Source organism: Stigmatopora nigra, chromosome 10, assembly GCF_051989575.1.
Source record: "Stigmatopora nigra isolate UIUO_SnigA chromosome 10, RoL_Snig_1.1, whole genome shotgun sequence".
Classification (NCBI taxonomy): Eukaryota; Metazoa; Chordata; class Actinopteri; order Syngnathiformes; family Syngnathidae; genus Stigmatopora; species Stigmatopora nigra.
Window position 1 is genome coordinate 284,128 of NC_135517.1, and position 16,194 is coordinate 300,321.

Genomic DNA, 16,194 nt, shown 5'->3' on the forward strand with positions numbered 1-16,194 from the left:
CCCCCGGGCCGCCACTTTGACACCCGTGCTCCTAACGTTTCAGTGCGGAGACGACTAGCTAGCACGTGTCGACAGAACGTTTACACGACAACAAGAGTGGTTTTGGATGCTTCTTGGGCCTCTTTGAAGCTTAATATTTGTGTCTTTGATGCACGTACTGGTCGTCGCCTATTATTTATTCACCATGCCCCGTTTTGGGCGCGTCTTTGATGACTTTTCATGTCTGTCTCAGACAACTCCCAGGGTGTGTCTTTGATGTCTTTGCTTCTTTTTGCCCTTAATGTCTCCCCGTCCGTCATGCGTTTTTGATCTCTCGATGTCCGTGTCTTTGTTTTCCGGGTGTCTTCGGATGGTCTTTGATGTTCCGGCCGTATACTTAAGCTAATCGATGGCATCCTCTGCACGGCGGCGTGAAATCAATCATCATCAGCCCGATGTGTGCTCCTTCGATTGAGTCTTTTTTTTTTTTTCCTTTTGTGTTTAGCTCCCGATTGCAGATCCGGGGGCGCCGTTTCCAAGACCATCGACATCTGTTTGCACAAGGAGGGCAGCAGCTTCGGATTTGTGCTCCGAGGTAAATGTGGCCAAATCTGCTTCAAAAACGAGGTGAGCTGAAAAACGGAAGCCATCTTTCTCCTCCCAGGTGGCCTTCACCAAGACTGGCACAAGTCGCGCCCCCTGGCGGTCACCTACGTCCGCCCCGGTGGCCCCGCGGACAGGTATGTGATGGGCGAGGGTGCTAATAGGCGAGCTGGAAAAGGAAGCGTCATTTTGAAGTCGTCATTGCGCTTCGGCTTGACGCGCCGGCTATTTTTATTCAGTGTTGCCTTTGAAAGAAAAGCTAAAGTGGGACAGCGGCAACATGAAAACATCCAAATCACATTCTCCAAAAAGTCAAGCTTTGCTTCTTATTCTGTGTCTTTGAATCTTTCAAGTCCTCCTATTCCAATTGGATTGGAAGTCAAAAGGACTTTCTGTTCTTTTTTGGGGGGGGCAAAATAGAATGAGATTGAATAGTAGCCTTTCCCACCTGCTCACAAGTGACCCCAGCATCAAAGACACGGGCTTTGGTCACGGCTCGGCCGTCTCCCGGTGGCGAGGAAAATTGCCTTAGAAAATGTGGGTCAGCCCGAAGGAAAGCAGGCGTTCACGCTGCTTTCCTTCTCAGCGAGGCCAGTTAATGGTGGCTTTGGCTACAGCGCCCCAAAAAGCCCCCCCCCAACACTTCCTCCTCGCCTCGATGAGAAAAAGGCTTAAAGAGACGGAAGGAAGGCGACAACAACTTAAAACGTTGCCGTCAACATGTCCGGTGGGAGCCGTCGCCGCGTGTAAATCCTCAAAAAAAAAAAGCACACCAAAAAATTCTCCATTGTTGCTTTTGGGAAAATTCAACCCTTGAAAGAAAGCACTTCGGCTTAGCTACAGTACATTTGCCAGGCATGTCTTTCAAAAGTGGGCCTTTAATTACAGTCTGCCATTTTCTGTGAGGAATTGCTCAATTTAGGCCAAGGGTGTCAAAGTGGCGGCCCGGGGGCCAAATATGGCCCGCCGCATCATGTTGTGCGGCCCGAGAAAATAAATCCCGAGTGCCGACTTTGTGTCCATTTACAAAAAAAAAAATCAAAATATTCTATCTAAAATGGTCCGGGCCACATGAAATGGTTAACGTGGCCCCCCAACCAACGGTCTGACACCCCCTTGATTTTGGCCCATCTTATTTTTTAGGTCCTCCTATCTTGTTAATGGAAAATTTGGCCCCCAAAGTCGGTTTCAACTGCCCATTTCCCACTAACGTTGTGGTCATTTGCATCGTCAGGGAGGGCACGCTGCGTCCCGGCGATCGCCTCCTGGCGGCGGACGGCGTGCCGCTGCGCGACGCCAGCCACGCCGACGCCCTGGCCGTGTTGGCCCAGTGCGGACAGGAAGCTCTCCTGCACGTCGAGTACGACGTCGCCATCGTGGGTGCGTTCCCGAGTCGCCCGCCCGTGGAGGGGAGGAAGCCCGTGCCGAAGCCGACGCCTCCTTTTTTCCCCCCTTCTCGCCAGACACCCTGAGCGACGCGTCGGGTCCGCTCCTGGTGGAGATGGCCAAACCGCCGGGGGCGGCGCTGGGCGTGGCGCTCACGGCGGCCAGCCAACGCAACAAGAGGGTGGTGGTGGTGGAGCGGGTCAAGCCGGGCAGCGTGGCGGACAGGTACGTACGTACAGGTCAGTCTCCAAGGCCGCCTCACTCACGGCTGCCGTCCAGGTGCGGGGCGCTGCACGCCGGAGACCACCTGCTGTCCATCGACGGGACGTCCACGGAGCACTGCGGCGTCCTGGAGGCCACGCAGCTGCTGGCCAGCGCCACCGAGCTGGTCCGACTGGAATTGCTCCCGGCCCGCCACACCCGCATGGCTGGGAAGGCGCAAGGTGATGCCAGTAAGTACTTTATACAATTCCAAGCAGAAGACGCTTCTTTTGAGAACATTGGAAGAAGCTGTCGTGCGTCTCACGTTCCAGTCAAGGTCCAGAAGTCGGAGCACCCTCACCCGTGGGAGCCTTGCGTCAACTTGTGCCCGCCGCCCGCAAACTCCATCCACTGTAACGCCAGCGCCACCTTGCACAAGTCGTGGACGAGCGCCACCGCCGCCAACAACAACAACGTCATCAACAACAACAACCTGGACTACTGCAAATGTCGGCGCCACCGCCGCTTTGTCTGGTCGGCCAGCGCTCTGACCGATGCTTTTCCCAACCTTAGCTCTGGTGACGGCCGTTTTCTCTCCGGGTTCCGCCAACTCGGCGGGTTCCAACACGCTGCCCAGGCCCGGCGTGCCCACGAGCCCTCGGAACTCTCTTCTCAAACGCCGGCACAGGAAGAAGGATCACAAGAGCTCCCGTGAGTTTGTCTTCTTACGACCCTACAAGTTGGGATGTAGTACTCAACGTACTGAATTTGGATGTCCTTTCAGTGTCCCTGGCGTCCAGCTCGGTGGGTCCCGGCGGTCAAGTGGTCCACGTGGAGACCGGCGAGGTGGTCCTGACGGGGGACCCCCTCAACGGCTTCGGCGTCCAACTGCAGGGAGGCATCTTTGCCACCGAGACGCTCTCGGCTCCGCCCCTCGTCCGATTCATCGAGCCCGACAGCTCGGCCGAAAGGTGAGCCCGTTTTTTATTCCCCCGGCAGCTTCTTGTCTTGTCTTTGACTCTCTTTGATGATTTTGGACCGTCAGTGTGTTACGCTATCTAGTATTGTGTGCCATTCGTCACGCATAGATTTAGCATTTTCTCCATAGAGGTGGCTCGTCACGTGATACGTCTGCCACACTCGCTTTTTAAAGAACAATTCAGTAACAAGTCGTAAATGTTAAGGGCAAAAATCATTGCGCGGCTATTACAAAATTAGAAACAAACATGAATAGCGTATGTATAGCAAGAGAATATTTTTGCGTGCGTACGTACTCCCGCCACCTCCGCAGCAAAGCTCTCGGCAGCGCTGTATTTTTTGGTTAATGATACGCAAATGAAATATGAATTTAGCCTAAACGTGTGACAACGTTGCCTTGCTCCGCCCCAGCCGAGCGCGGTCACGCTCTGGCCGCTAATGTCAGCGAAATGAGCGCGCGGGCGCGTGGGAGGATCGATTCAACACCCCCCCCTAAAAAATGCACAGTCAATTCTGCGCTCCCCCAGGCCTCTCTCTCTCTCCCTCTCTTTCACTCTTTCTCTCTCTCTCACCCACGCCAGAAAGGCTAATTAGCCGCGGGGATCGATGAACAAGTAAACAGCTTCCTGTGCGCGTGCGGGTGCGCTAAAGACGGAATGAATGCGGTGACGACGGCGCTTGCTTTGTTGTTAGCGCCGTAGCGCCTTAGCGCTGCGATATGGATTGCTTGCTTGGCTTTGTGGGGGAGCTTTGCAAAGGAAGGCACCCCCCTGCTCTCCCACGCATTATCTTTGATGCTAGCTTGCCAAGTTCCCCTCAAATCATATTTGCTTTCTTTGTTCAGGGGGTGGGGGGGGCTTCCTTCTCTTTTCACTTTTCCCCCTTCTTATTTCAACATAGAACCTATGTATGTCGTTTCTTCCACAAAAATAAAAAGGTCAAGGAGCAAACCCCGTACATCTAAAAAAAAAAAAAACGATAGAAAATAGTTTTTCATTGGACACGCCTCTCCCCCGTGTTCCCCGGCAGGTGCGGCCTCCTACAGGTGGGCGACCGACTGCTGTCCATCAACGGCATGGCCACGGAGGACGGGACTCTGGAGGAGGCCAACCAGCTGTTGCGTGACGCCGCCCTCACCAACAAAGTGGCTCTGGAGATTGAATTTGACGTGGCAGGTGTGGCCACCCAAAATGGACTTTAGCCAAATCCACTTGACTTTTTGTCCGTTCTTTGCAGAGTCCGTCGTGCCCAGCAGTGGAACTTTCCACGTGAAATTGCCCAAGAAAAAAGGCGTGGAGTTGGGCCTCACCATTAGCGGTACGTCGGAACGGAAACACTTGCGCTGGTCTCATTAAACAGATGGCATTACGGCGTCCCCTTGCGGTCGTAAAGGGTAGCTACATTGGAAAAAATGATCACTTACAAAAATCTAAATTAATGAAATGTAAAAATGAATCTATTCAATTGACGCAATTTCAGTCACATTTGTATAATAAAAAATACATTTAAAAAAATGATAATAAAATTAAAATGGAATAGTTTAAACATTTTAAAATGATGTTTTAATGCAAGTTGTTGGCCGTTAACATCCCATTTTTGCCCCCACAGCCAATAAGAAGGCAGGAGAACCTCTCATCATCTCCGATATCAAAAAGGGAAGCATGGCGCACAGGTAAGCGTCCATTCCCTGCCATTTGACAACAATGAACGTGCAAATCAATCAAACTGGCGAATCTCTCCTTGGCCGGCTTTGACGCCATTAGACGTCCAATCCATTTGACCGGGAAGGGCAAAGGAATACGCTCCCGGTCATAATGGATTGGCCGTCAAAGGTATACGCATTGAAACACTGCCTGGATGTCCAATTGCCCAATTCCCATGAAGTGCTGTCTCTCCAGGACAGGAACCCTGGAGCCGGGCGACAAACTTCTGTCCATCGACAACGTCCGTTTGGAAACGTGTTCCCGCGAGGAGGCGGAGCAAATCCTGCAACAATGCGAGGAACTGGTCAAACTGAAGATCCGTAAGGACGAGGACAACTCGGGTGAGTCGCTCGCCGCAAGTCCAATGACTGCAATACCACACATGACCACACCGTAGCGCTGTTGTTACGGAAATTTTGACATTACGATAAGTAATTGCTGCTTTATGGCGGTTGGCTTTTAGCAAACCACAAGTGGCCGGGTATTATTGACTTGATTTTTTTCACCACGTGTTGTATAAAAACAAGCGGAAGTTAACATCTGGATGGCGTATTTCAATATCCAACAGACGAGCAGGAGACCTCCGGCAGCATCATCTACACGGTGGAGCTGAAGCGCTACGGCGGCCCGTTGGGGATCACCATCTCGGGAACCGAGGAACCCTTCGATCCCATCACCATCTCGGGCCTGACCAAGCGAGGCCTGGCCGAGAGGTAGGTGGACCCGAGGGAGCCCAGTGGCCGGTCGGTCGGTTTGCGAGCACTGCCCTGTGTGTGTGTGTGTGTGTGTGTCCACGGCAAGGACGGGCGCCATCCACGTGGGCGACCGCATCCTGGCCATCAACAGCGTGAGCCTGAAGGGCAAACCCCTCAGCGAGGCCATTCACCTCCTGCAGATGGCCGGAGAGAGCGTCACGCTCAAGATTAAGAAGATGCTTGACGGTCGGCCCAAATTTCATATCATTCCGTTTAAGCGCCGCCATTTAAAAAGTGTTTTTCCCGTCCGACAAGGCGGAGACGACAGAAAAGAGAGCGAAGTGAGCGAAGTGAGCGAAGCGGACGAAGCCACGGAAAACGAACTGAGCGACGACGACGACGACCTGACCGACTTGACGGACAGCCTGCAGACCAGCGGCAAGCTGTCGGAACTCTACGCCACCACCGTCCCCAGCGTGGACTCGGCCCTGGACTCCTGGGACGGCTCCGGATTGGACGCCGGCTACTGTAGCCAGGGTGAGTGGACGAACCCACCAGAACCGCTCGGGATTTCTACCATTTGAATCTCTCCGCTACGTCGGTCGACGCAGGGACGTACAGCCACCAGGCGTCCGCCGGCGTGGCGCTTCACCCTCACGAGTGGCGCGGTGCCAAACAGCAGCAGCAGCAGCGCGCCACGACGCCCCCTCTTGGCTGCCGGAGGAACTACCCCTTCAGCGACGGCGGCTTTAGCGAAGACGAGTGGGAGAAACCTGCCAGGTGAGGCGTTTCCAGCTTACATTATTTACTAAGCCAATGAGACGTGATTATTGGAGCTGACTCCGCCCCCTTCTGTCGGTTCCCCATGAGTTGTATTTGAATTTTCATCACGTTTTGGCAGATAGTCGTGCATGTCAGCCGGCATCCTATCAAACGTCGTCTTTTTTTCCACTCAGTTTCTTGGGCCAAGCGTCGGACGGGATTCTCCTGGACTCCGACGACAGTTTCTGGTGTCGAGCCCTGGAGGACCTGGAGACTTGCGGCCAGTCCGAATTGCTCCGAGAGATTGAGGTCAAAGCTACAAAGTCTCCTTTTTGGATTGTTTTTTCGGGGCCGTCTCAAACGCTTTCCCTCCTCCTCCCGCCAGGCGTCCATCATGACCGGCACGGCCATCAGCCTGGGAGTGGAGAGCGCCAACGGGGCGTCCGGGGATCCCATCCCGGGCCGCGGCCGGACCGGCCTCTCGCTCTCCAGGCGGGACTCCCTCTTCGGACGGCACTTGGACGAAGGTGGGCGTGGTCGGAAGGCCGGAAGCGCCCTCCCTCGAGCCGCCGCCGCCGTCTGTCATTTGGGGCGCTTTCCTCCGCCAGACGCCCTCCGGGAGATCCACTCGGGCCCGGACGAGGATTTGGGACCGGGGGTGTTCCCGCTGGAGGACCACGGGCCACAGGAGCTCAAGTCCAAGGCCTCGTTGACGTGGGAGTCGCGGCGCATCAAGGAGGAGATGCAGGGACTGCTCTCTCCGACCCCTCTGGAGCTCCACAAGGTCAGTCACGCATACTTCATTTATTTTAAAGCAAGCTCGTCGAGTTGGTTGGCGACCATTTTTGATAGAATATTTAGATTGTTTTTTTTTGATAAATGGATTAAAAGAACTGAATTTAAAGCCCCGAATATTCGATTTTTTATAGATCTAAAACAATGTTTATTTGAGATTTTTTTTTAGGTTTTACAAAATGATTTTTGAACTTAAAAATAATGAAAAAATGGATTTAAAAAATGACAATTATCGATTTCAAAGGGGCAAATGGCTCCGCCTCAAATATATAAAGGATAAGCATTTACGTTATTAGGTATGTTAACACCATTTGTAATGCGGCCATTTTTGGTGAGCATGCCCAGGTGACGGTGATGAAAGACCCCGAGAGCGACGATTTTGGCTTCAGCGTGTCGGACGGCTACCTGGAGAAGGGCGTTTACGTCAACATGGTGCGAGCCGACGGACCGGCCGAGCGATCGGGCCTGCGAGCCTACGACCGCATCCTTCAGGTGTCTGCCGTGGAGGACCTTCTCCGGGTCCCTTCTCCGGGTCCCGCCTCCGGGTCCCGCCTCCTCGCCGTGGGCCGCCATTTTCATTTTTCCCGTCCATCCATGCGCAGGTGAACCACGTCCGGACTCGGGACTTTGACTGCTGCCTGGCGGTGCCGCTCATCACGGAGGCCGGCGACCGTTTGGAACTGGTGGTCAGCCGCAACCCGCCGGATCGGTCCGAGGACCGCCACTACGACGACTACGACCACCACCACCACGACGCTCTGGACCGCCACCTGTTGGATCTGTAGCGCCGGACACTGGAAGGTTGGTGGCTCCAAAAGACAAAAGCTGCGAGCCAAGATGGCGCCGTCCCCACCGGGAGGTTCTTTTTCAAGGCCCGTTCTGACGTGTGAGGCGCTTTGACTCGCCACCGGACGGCGGGGTCCCAAGTTAAAGTCACTCTCGGCTTGGCCGCGGACGTGCGCTAAGCTAACGTGAAGGCTCGCTACGGTAAGAGTGCATCCGAAGGAGCCACTTACTCTGGACTTGTTTTTTCTACATCTAGATTGCATGGAAAGAAGAAAAAGTGAACATTTTTCAGTGCAATAACTTGTCAAAGTGTCCCAAAACATGTTGTCCACCTCCAGAAGATCATGTTACTTTTTTCAATGCTATTCAAAGTCAACCTTAAAAGTTTTTATTGTGAGCACCAATGGCCATGAAATCACCCAAAAAGTGGAATTGACCAGAAATGACATCCAATTTAACTCTTTGCCTGCCTGCCATTGACAACCACAGATGTCCAATTTCTTGCCAGGACAGTCTTTAGAGAGTTGGCAAAAGACCCTTACAAAAAAAATGTAGTGGTTGCCAATGGCAACGGCAAAGTGCTTCCTGCCCTGGCCATCCGCCACCACGATGTAGCGCGCCCTCAAGGCCAAAGTTTCCAGCTACTTGCACCAAACTCCCCTGTGGCATATTTTGAATTCAACACCCCCCCCCCCCTCCACCCCCCCACATTCCAGGCAGGCAGGCAGGCAGCCTTCAGCTTTACATCAACGTCACCCCCACCGCTGTTTTCTTCCGGAAGGCGGCCCCGTCCCAGGCAATTATCTGTGGATTAGCGATGTTAAGAGGGATGTTAAGAGGGGCCCTGGTGCCCGTCACATGAACTCCACGGCCACACCTCTTTGATGCACCCCCACCCAAGGCCACCGCCGTCGTCAAGCAACGCCTCACAAAGTAGAGCGCTACCCTCACGGCGACCACCGTTGGCGTTTGCAGATCGGGCGCTGTCACGTGACCTTTCCCCAACAGATTGAAACCAAAATAGATCTCCTTGGGGCGTCTATTAATGTCCTCAATGGCGGCCAAAGAGTTAACGTCACCCAAAATACCGCTAAGACAAGAAATCAAAGCTATAATAAGCGATAAGCACAAAAGACAACGTCATGTCAATACAGTCATGACTTTTTACATTTTTTATGGCAACAAAAGACACAAGAGAAAAGCCTTCCAAATGTGTTGATGCGAATACGTTGGCTTTTTCTATGCATTTCAACGTGGAGTTTCAATTTCATGTCTCGTAAACGTCAAAAAAAAAAAAAAAAAACAGAGCAGCTTTTTGCCTCTTAATGTGTCACGTGAAAATGTCCTTGGTCGGACACGTTGGACTTTTTTTTTCTGGTCGCCAATGTTCAAGTCAACAATGCTTTGGCACAAATGTCCGCTTATGTTTTTTGTTGTCATGTCATGTCACGTTTTACAAGTAAATTTTCAAAATGATTTCTTTTGACGTCATCTTATTCGCGGGCCAAACTCAATGAAAAAATGGGCACCAAACAGGTCAAAGTTGGCTTTTGCTCAAATACTAGTTGTTACTCCAAGTTTGTGATGTTATGTACTATTTGGCCTAATGGCATACTACCCTGGAAACCCTTCTAAATTTGAGCAGGCACGGTCCTAGTTAGTATTTGGATGGGAGACCGAACACGACTAACTTCCTCTTATGTTACCAAGTCGCACAAGTGTTCACTTGGCCCGTGAGAAGCAGCGGCATCTATCATTCACACTATTTCCATTGGAGGGTCGTGGCCTAACTGCTTAGTGCATTACCCTCGGCTCAGGAGATCCTAGTTCAATTCCAGGATTGAAATAGCTTTTGTTCATGTTTTTTATGCCCAAAATGCATCACAATTATTTTTTTTGTTTACCTACAACTTTGGAGCCACTGCTGAATGAGTGGTTAGAGTATTGGCCTAAGTTTGCCAGGGTCCTGGGTTCGAGAATTCTATTTTGACCCCCTTTAAGAGCACTTTTGTTGAATGATATTTCACCCATTTGCTGTGTATTGCGACACTAAAGGCTTTGGATTTGATATAAAGGCGTAGCATCCCATAATACCAGGCTTTCATTTCAAACTATTACATTGAAAAAGAAAAAAAGTAGTCGAGGGCGTTCTCGGAATTGACGTCACATTTGTGAGCCGGAAGTGAAACGGACCGGAAAAGACCATGTGAGAAACATGGTTTGCGAATACCTCTTAGCTTTGTTTTGTTTGTAAACATATTTTGGGGGTTTTAATCGCTTAATCTAAACGTCCTCATTTGGGTCGGTTTCAACGACGATATGTTTGTTAAAGGACACGAACACAAGTCCACCAAGAAGTTGTTGTCTTTGACGTTGGCTGATTTTCGTGCACTCGACGCATGTCGCCGGAAAGGTAAGAAATGCTCCCGTTTTCTACATTGCAAGTTTCTATAAGGCTATATAGTTCCACCTGCACTCATGATATATCTCCAAATCCAATTGTGTTTATTGTTTTTTAGTCGTTTCAAAGATGGCACAAGAACAGGCAGGCTCAATGATGACTTTTCCGCTTCGAAATTCCTTCTGCTCCTCCTTATGCCCAAATGCTGAGTGTACTTGGTGACGCAGAGGTTAGTTCACCTGACTCCCGTGTGGGAGACCTGGGTTCAAATCCCGGTTGGGACACATTTTCACTTAATTGTTTCTGTGTATTTGCAGTCAAGACACTCAAACGATGACAGAGAAAAGTGTAGTCCACTTGGTGGCGCAGAGGTTAGTGCACCGGACTCCCGTCTGGGAGAGTCGGGTTCGCTTCCCGCTGTCGTCGTTTGGTTGATCACCACCACACCATGTAGGTGAGTAAATGGAAGAAGAAGGGAAAAAAAAGAAAAACTTTTTAATTTTTATTAAACACTCAGTCATACTTTTCAGCAAAAGGTTATATTCCGAACTGCCTTCGGCAGTTCGGAAGACACTTGAAGGGACCTGTCTGTGCGAAAGGCGTTCTCGGGTCGGCCTTCGGCCGACCCTCGACCGCTTGCTTGGTCAGTGAACCGCCGACACCGGGAAGCGAACTCACGTTCTCTCGGTGCAAAGGCGAGTGTGCAACCCACAACACCAACTCGTGCCCCACTTATACATGGGTGTTGAAACGTTTTATCCTTGGAAACTGGGTGAAACACTTAGTCATTTTTTTGTCAAAATGTTTCATCCACAACTGAAGACACTTAAACACTTAGGCATTAGAACTTATTCTTTTAACTGAATAATATTTGGAAAATCTTTGCAGGTGCTGGGATTTGAACCTAGGACCTCACAGGTGGGAGACTGATGACTTAGCCACTGGGCCACCACCCTCTGAGAGTAAGTAGTAGTACTTTTTCTTTTGTCTCTTTTCATTCCTAGATCATACTTAGTACACTTTATTGTAGCTTGAAGTGGGAAAAGTTTGGTAAGCAGAGCAAAGCGTACTTTGGTAAGAAGAACATAAGAATAAGGAGCAACACCAGCGACATAAGATCAATGACCTTTTATTAGAAAAAAACTTGAAACATTTTTACATGTATTTTTTGGGGCGGTTGGCATATTCCCACCACAACCGCCGGCTGTGGAAAAACCACATGGTGGCGTTGTTCTGCCAGTCGCCCTCGTCCACAATGGCGGGGCTCAAACCCACGGCCGTCACGGGGTGAGACAAGCAGGCCCGGACTTGTTTGCAACCCGTTCTTCTCCTCCTATTCCTCTTCCACGTTGTCCAATGCATCTTTCGTGACACAAAGACAATGATTTTTCAACACTGCCCAAGATGACAACATTATTGTTTTGTTACAGTGGCGACACGGTTTTCAACCCGGCACGACGTACCAAGACGGTGTCCACGTGTCAACCGTCCCGACTGCTCCCGCATCCCGTCGGCCAACTCTTCCCGACTGGACGCTGTGAATGACATGAAGGTCACGTGACCAAAGTGATGATGTCGACGGCGACAATGGGACTTACACATCAGTGAGGATTTGCCGGCAATCCGGCGACGTCGTCGTCATCCGCGGGCCCGAAAGCACGAGGGTGTCAGCGGCCTCCGCTCACTGAGGCGTCGGAGACTCCTGGATGAAGGCGCAATCTGGGGGGGCGGCGGTCTGTCGACAAACAAGAAAAGGCGTGAACATGCATTTCCTCCAAGCGTAACTTCTATTCAAGAAATACCTTGTATATACACCCGCCTTGTGACCATGAGCCAAGAATCATTCATTATGTATATAATAAAGTCAAATATGAATATTATTGCTCCAATGCCTCACAATGTTTTTTTGCGGAAGTCAGACGCCGTTTTCGTCGTCGTCTGTTTGGATTTCAAAAAAAAAAACAGAAGTTCCTTCTTTTGGTGGGGCCGATGGAAAATAAAGGCAGGATGAAGAAGAAGAAGGTGCAAGATCTTTTGTCCCGTCAATCTATTTTGTGTGTTCAGTCAGCTCGTCTGTCAGCTCTCGGTCCTGCCGACGTTTGAGTGAGTTTAGTTTTCCCGGGCCCACGGAAGGACCCCGGGTGTGTCTGAACTTGCATTGCTTGTGGATGTCCGATGTAAAAGTGTTGGTGCGTCCCCTGCTGCGGTCCGTGCTGCGGGTGTTGTGGTACCGAGTTGGGCCCCTGTTGCGGCGGGGGGGCTTGTAGCATGACTAAACTAACTGTGGTTGACCATGACTCCCTCCACGAGTGGTGGGCACCCCAGTCTGTGTGGTTGTCCATCTCCTTGTACCCTAAAATGGGATTCGGGATATTGTCCTATGGCCCGGAGACAGCTGGCATTGGATCCAGCATCCCGTGCTACCCTAATGAGAATAAAGTGGTTCAAAAAATGAGATGAGGCTTACTATACATGGGCATTTTTAAAGATTAAAAAGCCTTACTGTACTATGTCGTTTTGTAAGGGGAAAAAAAGCCTTACCATAATTGGTCATTACCAAAAATAAATAAATCAAATGGTCAGATATCCCCAATATTACTGCAGTGTCTTTACACAATTAGGATTTTCGTTATATGACAAGGAATTTCGAAGCGGAAAAGTCATCATTGAGCCTGCCTGTCCTTGTGCCATCTTTGAAACGACTAAAAACACTGGACGCAATTGGATTTGGAGATATATCATGACTGCAGGTGGAACTATATAGCCTTATAGAAACTTGCAACTATAACTTTAGAAGAGAAGCTTGCAATGTAGAAAACGGGAGCATTTCTTACCTTTCCGGCGACATGCGTCGAGTGCACGAATATCAGCCAACGTCAAAAACAACAACTTCTTGGTGGACTTGTGTCCGTGTCCTTTAACAAACATATCGTCGTTGAAGCAAACCCAAATGAGGACGTTTAGATTATGCGATTAAAACCCTGAAAATACGTTTACAAACAAAACAAAGCTAAGAGGTATTCGCCAACCATGTTTCTCACATGGTCCTTTTCGGTTCGTTTCACTTCCGGCCCACAAATGTGACGTCAATTCCGGGAACGCCCTCGACTACTTTTTCTTTTATTTTTTTTTTTAAATATAATAGTTTGAAATGAAAGCCTAGTGTCGTCACACACAGCAAATGGTTTGCACTTTGATGACCCACGTTTGAAATAGGTCCAAAAAAGAACTGGTTGGTGAAGTGCTTCTTGCCAAGACACTCGTTTCCAGTTAAATTCGAACCCAGGACCCTGACAAGCTGAGGCCAATGCTTCAACCACTCATCCAGCAGTGGATCCAATGGTTTGAGTACACTAAAAAAAAGAATTGTCATGCATTTTGGGCATAAAAAACATGAACAAAAGGTATTTCAATCCAGGGATTGAACTAGGATCTCCTGAGCTGAGGGTAATGCACTAAGTAGTTAGGCCACGACCCTCCAATGGAAATAGTGTGAATGATAGATGCCGCTGCTTCTCACGGGCCAAGTGAACACTTGAGCTACTTGGTAATATAAGAGCAAGTCGGTCAGTCAGTCAGTCAGTCAGTCTCCCATCCAAATACTAAGCAGGACCGTGCCTGCTCAAACTTGTGGCCATTCACAGGGAGGTATACCTTTAGGCCAACTAGGACATGAGGTCATATACTTGGAGTAGCAACTAGTATTTGAGCAAAAGCAAACCTAAGTCCAAATTGCTTTTGGGGCATGTCAAGTCCTCATTTGTTTTGGAGTTGCTGCCTTGTTTGGGAACATTTGTCAACGCGCCACGCTTGGTCGCACCGTCCGTCTCGGGTGAGCGAGTCCCACAGAGCGAGCGAGCACGCCGTAACATGCAAAATGCCTTTTGTTTTCAAGTCAACGCCATTTGTTAAACCTGAAAAGATAGAAATGGCAAATGTTATTTCAAAAGTTGACACTCAGGTAAAGCTTGCAATCGAATGTTTTTCGTGTAAAGTCGCCGTCTTCCTCCGAGTGGGAAGGAAGTCAATGATCTGAAGTTGTCTGGTGGCCAATAAAAGGTCAAAGTTCACTTCCTGTCCCAATTGTTGCATTCTGTTCACATGGCAAATTGGAGAAAAAGCACAGTTTATTTTTATTTATTAAGAAACAACATAAAACAACGTTTACACATTTCTCTCAAACCTGATCAACACTTTTTTTTTCAAAGTTTACAGATGACTTGGTACAATCAAAATGAAAACACACCGACAAAAAATGAAGATGGAGGAACCTTTCATCAAATGTTCCTTTCGGATGTCCAACAGAGGAAGCGGGGGGTCGGGGGCTTTTGACCGGGAGGCCAAAGGTCAGTCAACAAACACCACAAACAAAAATAGTCGGCCGATACTTTGGAACACACGGATTGCGTGCGGCAAAAAGCCAAAAAAAAAAATTAAAAAGGGGCAATTTTGTTATAACAAATGTATCTTGAAAATTCATATTTGAGGGGATGACAGTCAAGAATTTGGGAGAAAAATATTTCAAATTCTTTTCTAAACGCTCAAAATATAATCGTGTGGGAAAATAAAATGTATATTCATAGAAAAAATATTCATTTTTACATTAAAGAAACAGAAAAAGTATTTGAGGTAAGAATGTGATGATCATATTTTGATGATATGGTTTATGTTCCATTTTTTTGGTGGAAAATGTTAAAATTTGCAGTAAGAAAGCAGATATGAAATGATTTTGAACTGACGAAATGGAAATGACGACGACGACATCCGACTTTTTTGCCGTGATATGTTGCATGTTAGCCTTAGCTGTTAGCGCGCCGTTAGCATGTGTGAAGGAAAAAATGCCTCATTTTAGTTTTGAAATCTAAATTTATGTCATTTTTGGAGAGGGAGAGAATGAATATTTGATTGAAAAATGAATCATTTTTTGGCCTTAAAACACCAATTGATTCATAACAAGAGGGTCAGAGGTCAGGGGGATAGGTTTGTGCTCAAAAGTAAATACAGGGATTCTTATCAATTTTACAGAATATCTTTGTATGGTGCAACTAGAGGAAGTGATCTCATTTGGGGGGGGTCACAAGGTCAAAGGTCAGTGTGTGTGTGCCTAAAATAACTCAAGAACAAATAAAAATCTGAAATTGAAGATGGCAAAATGCGTTTGGAATATTCATCTCAACATTTTGGAGTGAGCGGGTCAAAGGTCAAAATAACCCAGGAATGAAGAAAGGGATGATGATCATCAAATTTGGGAAGAAGATACGAAACGAAAGGCGGCGGGATTTTAATTGCGGGTGACAAATCAAAGGTCAAAGGTCGCAAAGCTTTTGGTCAAACGCTCGTGTCCGGCGACATTTGCCGGATTCGAGAGGAGGTGGTGACGTGAGAGGTCAGAGGTCACCCCAGGGACCACAAATCAAAGTGGCGGGATATTTTGCCATGATGGAGAACCAAAAGAGGCCATCGGGGATTTCCCAGACACACAAGACTAGTACGCTCCTAAGAGAACATTGACGTAGCAGAATGCTAATAGCCAACAAACAATATCCGGCTGCTAAGCTACCACAAACAACAGCTAACGGGGAAAAGGCCTTCCTTCCTTCCGTCCTTCCTTCCTGTCCAAGCCATTATCGTCTCCATTCGCTCGTGCTTAAGTTAAGGTGCGTTTTAGAACCAGAATCCTGGCTTTTTTTTTGTCTTTAAATACTTGGACATTTGGCGGATTTTTCGCTTTTCTTTCATTTTCTTTTTTGGCGTTTCACAGCTTTGATTTGTCACGTTTCAAAATGGCCAAAAACGGATGGCTGGACAATAGCGGGCTTGTCCAAATGTTCACTCTGTGACACTTCTGACCATACAGCTTTAAACAAAAAAAAATGTGTGCGGTAACGTCGTTAGGATTTGGTTC

General features: G+C 48.9%; 1 protein-coding gene and 1 long non-coding RNA gene across 19 annotated transcripts in view; one reads left to right on the forward strand and one right to left on the reverse strand.

Annotated features, from left to right (window-relative positions):
- The window catches only part of grip2b (glutamate receptor interacting protein 2b), a 27,223-nt gene extending 15,057 nt beyond the window's left edge, over positions 1–12,166 (forward strand). For 12 of the 16 annotated variants that reach the window (XM_077726075.1, XM_077726079.1, XM_077726087.1 and 9 more), the window contains 25 exons: positions 485–574; positions 644–719; positions 1,817–1,962; positions 2,046–2,193; positions 2,248–2,420; positions 2,502–2,678; positions 2,743–2,880; positions 2,954–3,140; positions 4,177–4,322; positions 4,384–4,464; positions 4,756–4,819; positions 5,046–5,191; positions 5,419–5,563; positions 5,652–5,791; positions 5,861–6,082; positions 6,157–6,325; positions 6,502–6,616; positions 6,693–6,834; positions 6,916–7,091; positions 7,439–7,594; positions 7,705–10,301; positions 10,408–10,518; positions 10,607–10,984; positions 11,178–11,251; positions 11,720–12,166. In XM_077726075.1, the coding sequence (XP_077582201.1) occupies positions 485–574; positions 644–719; positions 1,817–1,962; positions 2,046–2,193; positions 2,248–2,420; positions 2,502–2,678; positions 2,743–2,880; positions 2,954–3,140; positions 4,177–4,322; positions 4,384–4,464; positions 4,756–4,819; positions 5,046–5,191; positions 5,419–5,563; positions 5,652–5,791; positions 5,861–6,082; positions 6,157–6,325; positions 6,502–6,616; positions 6,693–6,834; positions 6,916–7,091; positions 7,439–7,594; positions 7,705–7,887 (3,020 nt within the window). In that variant the 3' untranslated portion in view covers positions 7,888–10,301; positions 10,408–10,518; positions 10,607–10,984; positions 11,178–11,251; positions 11,720–12,166. The remainder of the gene's footprint in view (positions 1–484; positions 575–643; positions 720–1,816; positions 1,963–2,045; positions 2,194–2,247; positions 2,421–2,501; positions 2,679–2,742; positions 2,881–2,953; positions 3,141–4,176; positions 4,323–4,383; positions 4,465–4,755; positions 4,820–5,045; positions 5,192–5,418; positions 5,564–5,651; positions 5,792–5,860; positions 6,083–6,156; positions 6,326–6,501; positions 6,617–6,692; positions 6,835–6,915; positions 7,092–7,438; positions 7,595–7,704; positions 10,302–10,407; positions 10,519–10,606; positions 10,985–11,177; positions 11,252–11,719) is intronic. The other 4 variants (XM_077726076.1, XM_077726077.1, XM_077726078.1 and 1 more) reach the window with 4 other exon arrangements.
- On the reverse strand, positions 11,403–16,158 carry LOC144202949 (uncharacterized). 3 transcript variants are annotated; one of them, XR_013327592.1, is made up of 5 exons: positions 13,124–16,158; positions 12,187–12,714; positions 11,888–12,024; positions 11,753–11,824; positions 11,403–11,651 (listed from the first exon to the last, which is right to left on the reverse strand). It is a non-coding gene; the product is annotated as an uncharacterized LOC144202949 (long non-coding RNA). The 3 variants fall into 3 exon arrangements; XR_013327591.1 differs by having other exon boundaries at positions 12,092–12,714; XR_013327590.1 differs by having other exon boundaries at positions 11,888–12,714.
- Between the last annotated feature and the right edge of the window lie 36 nt (positions 16,159–16,194).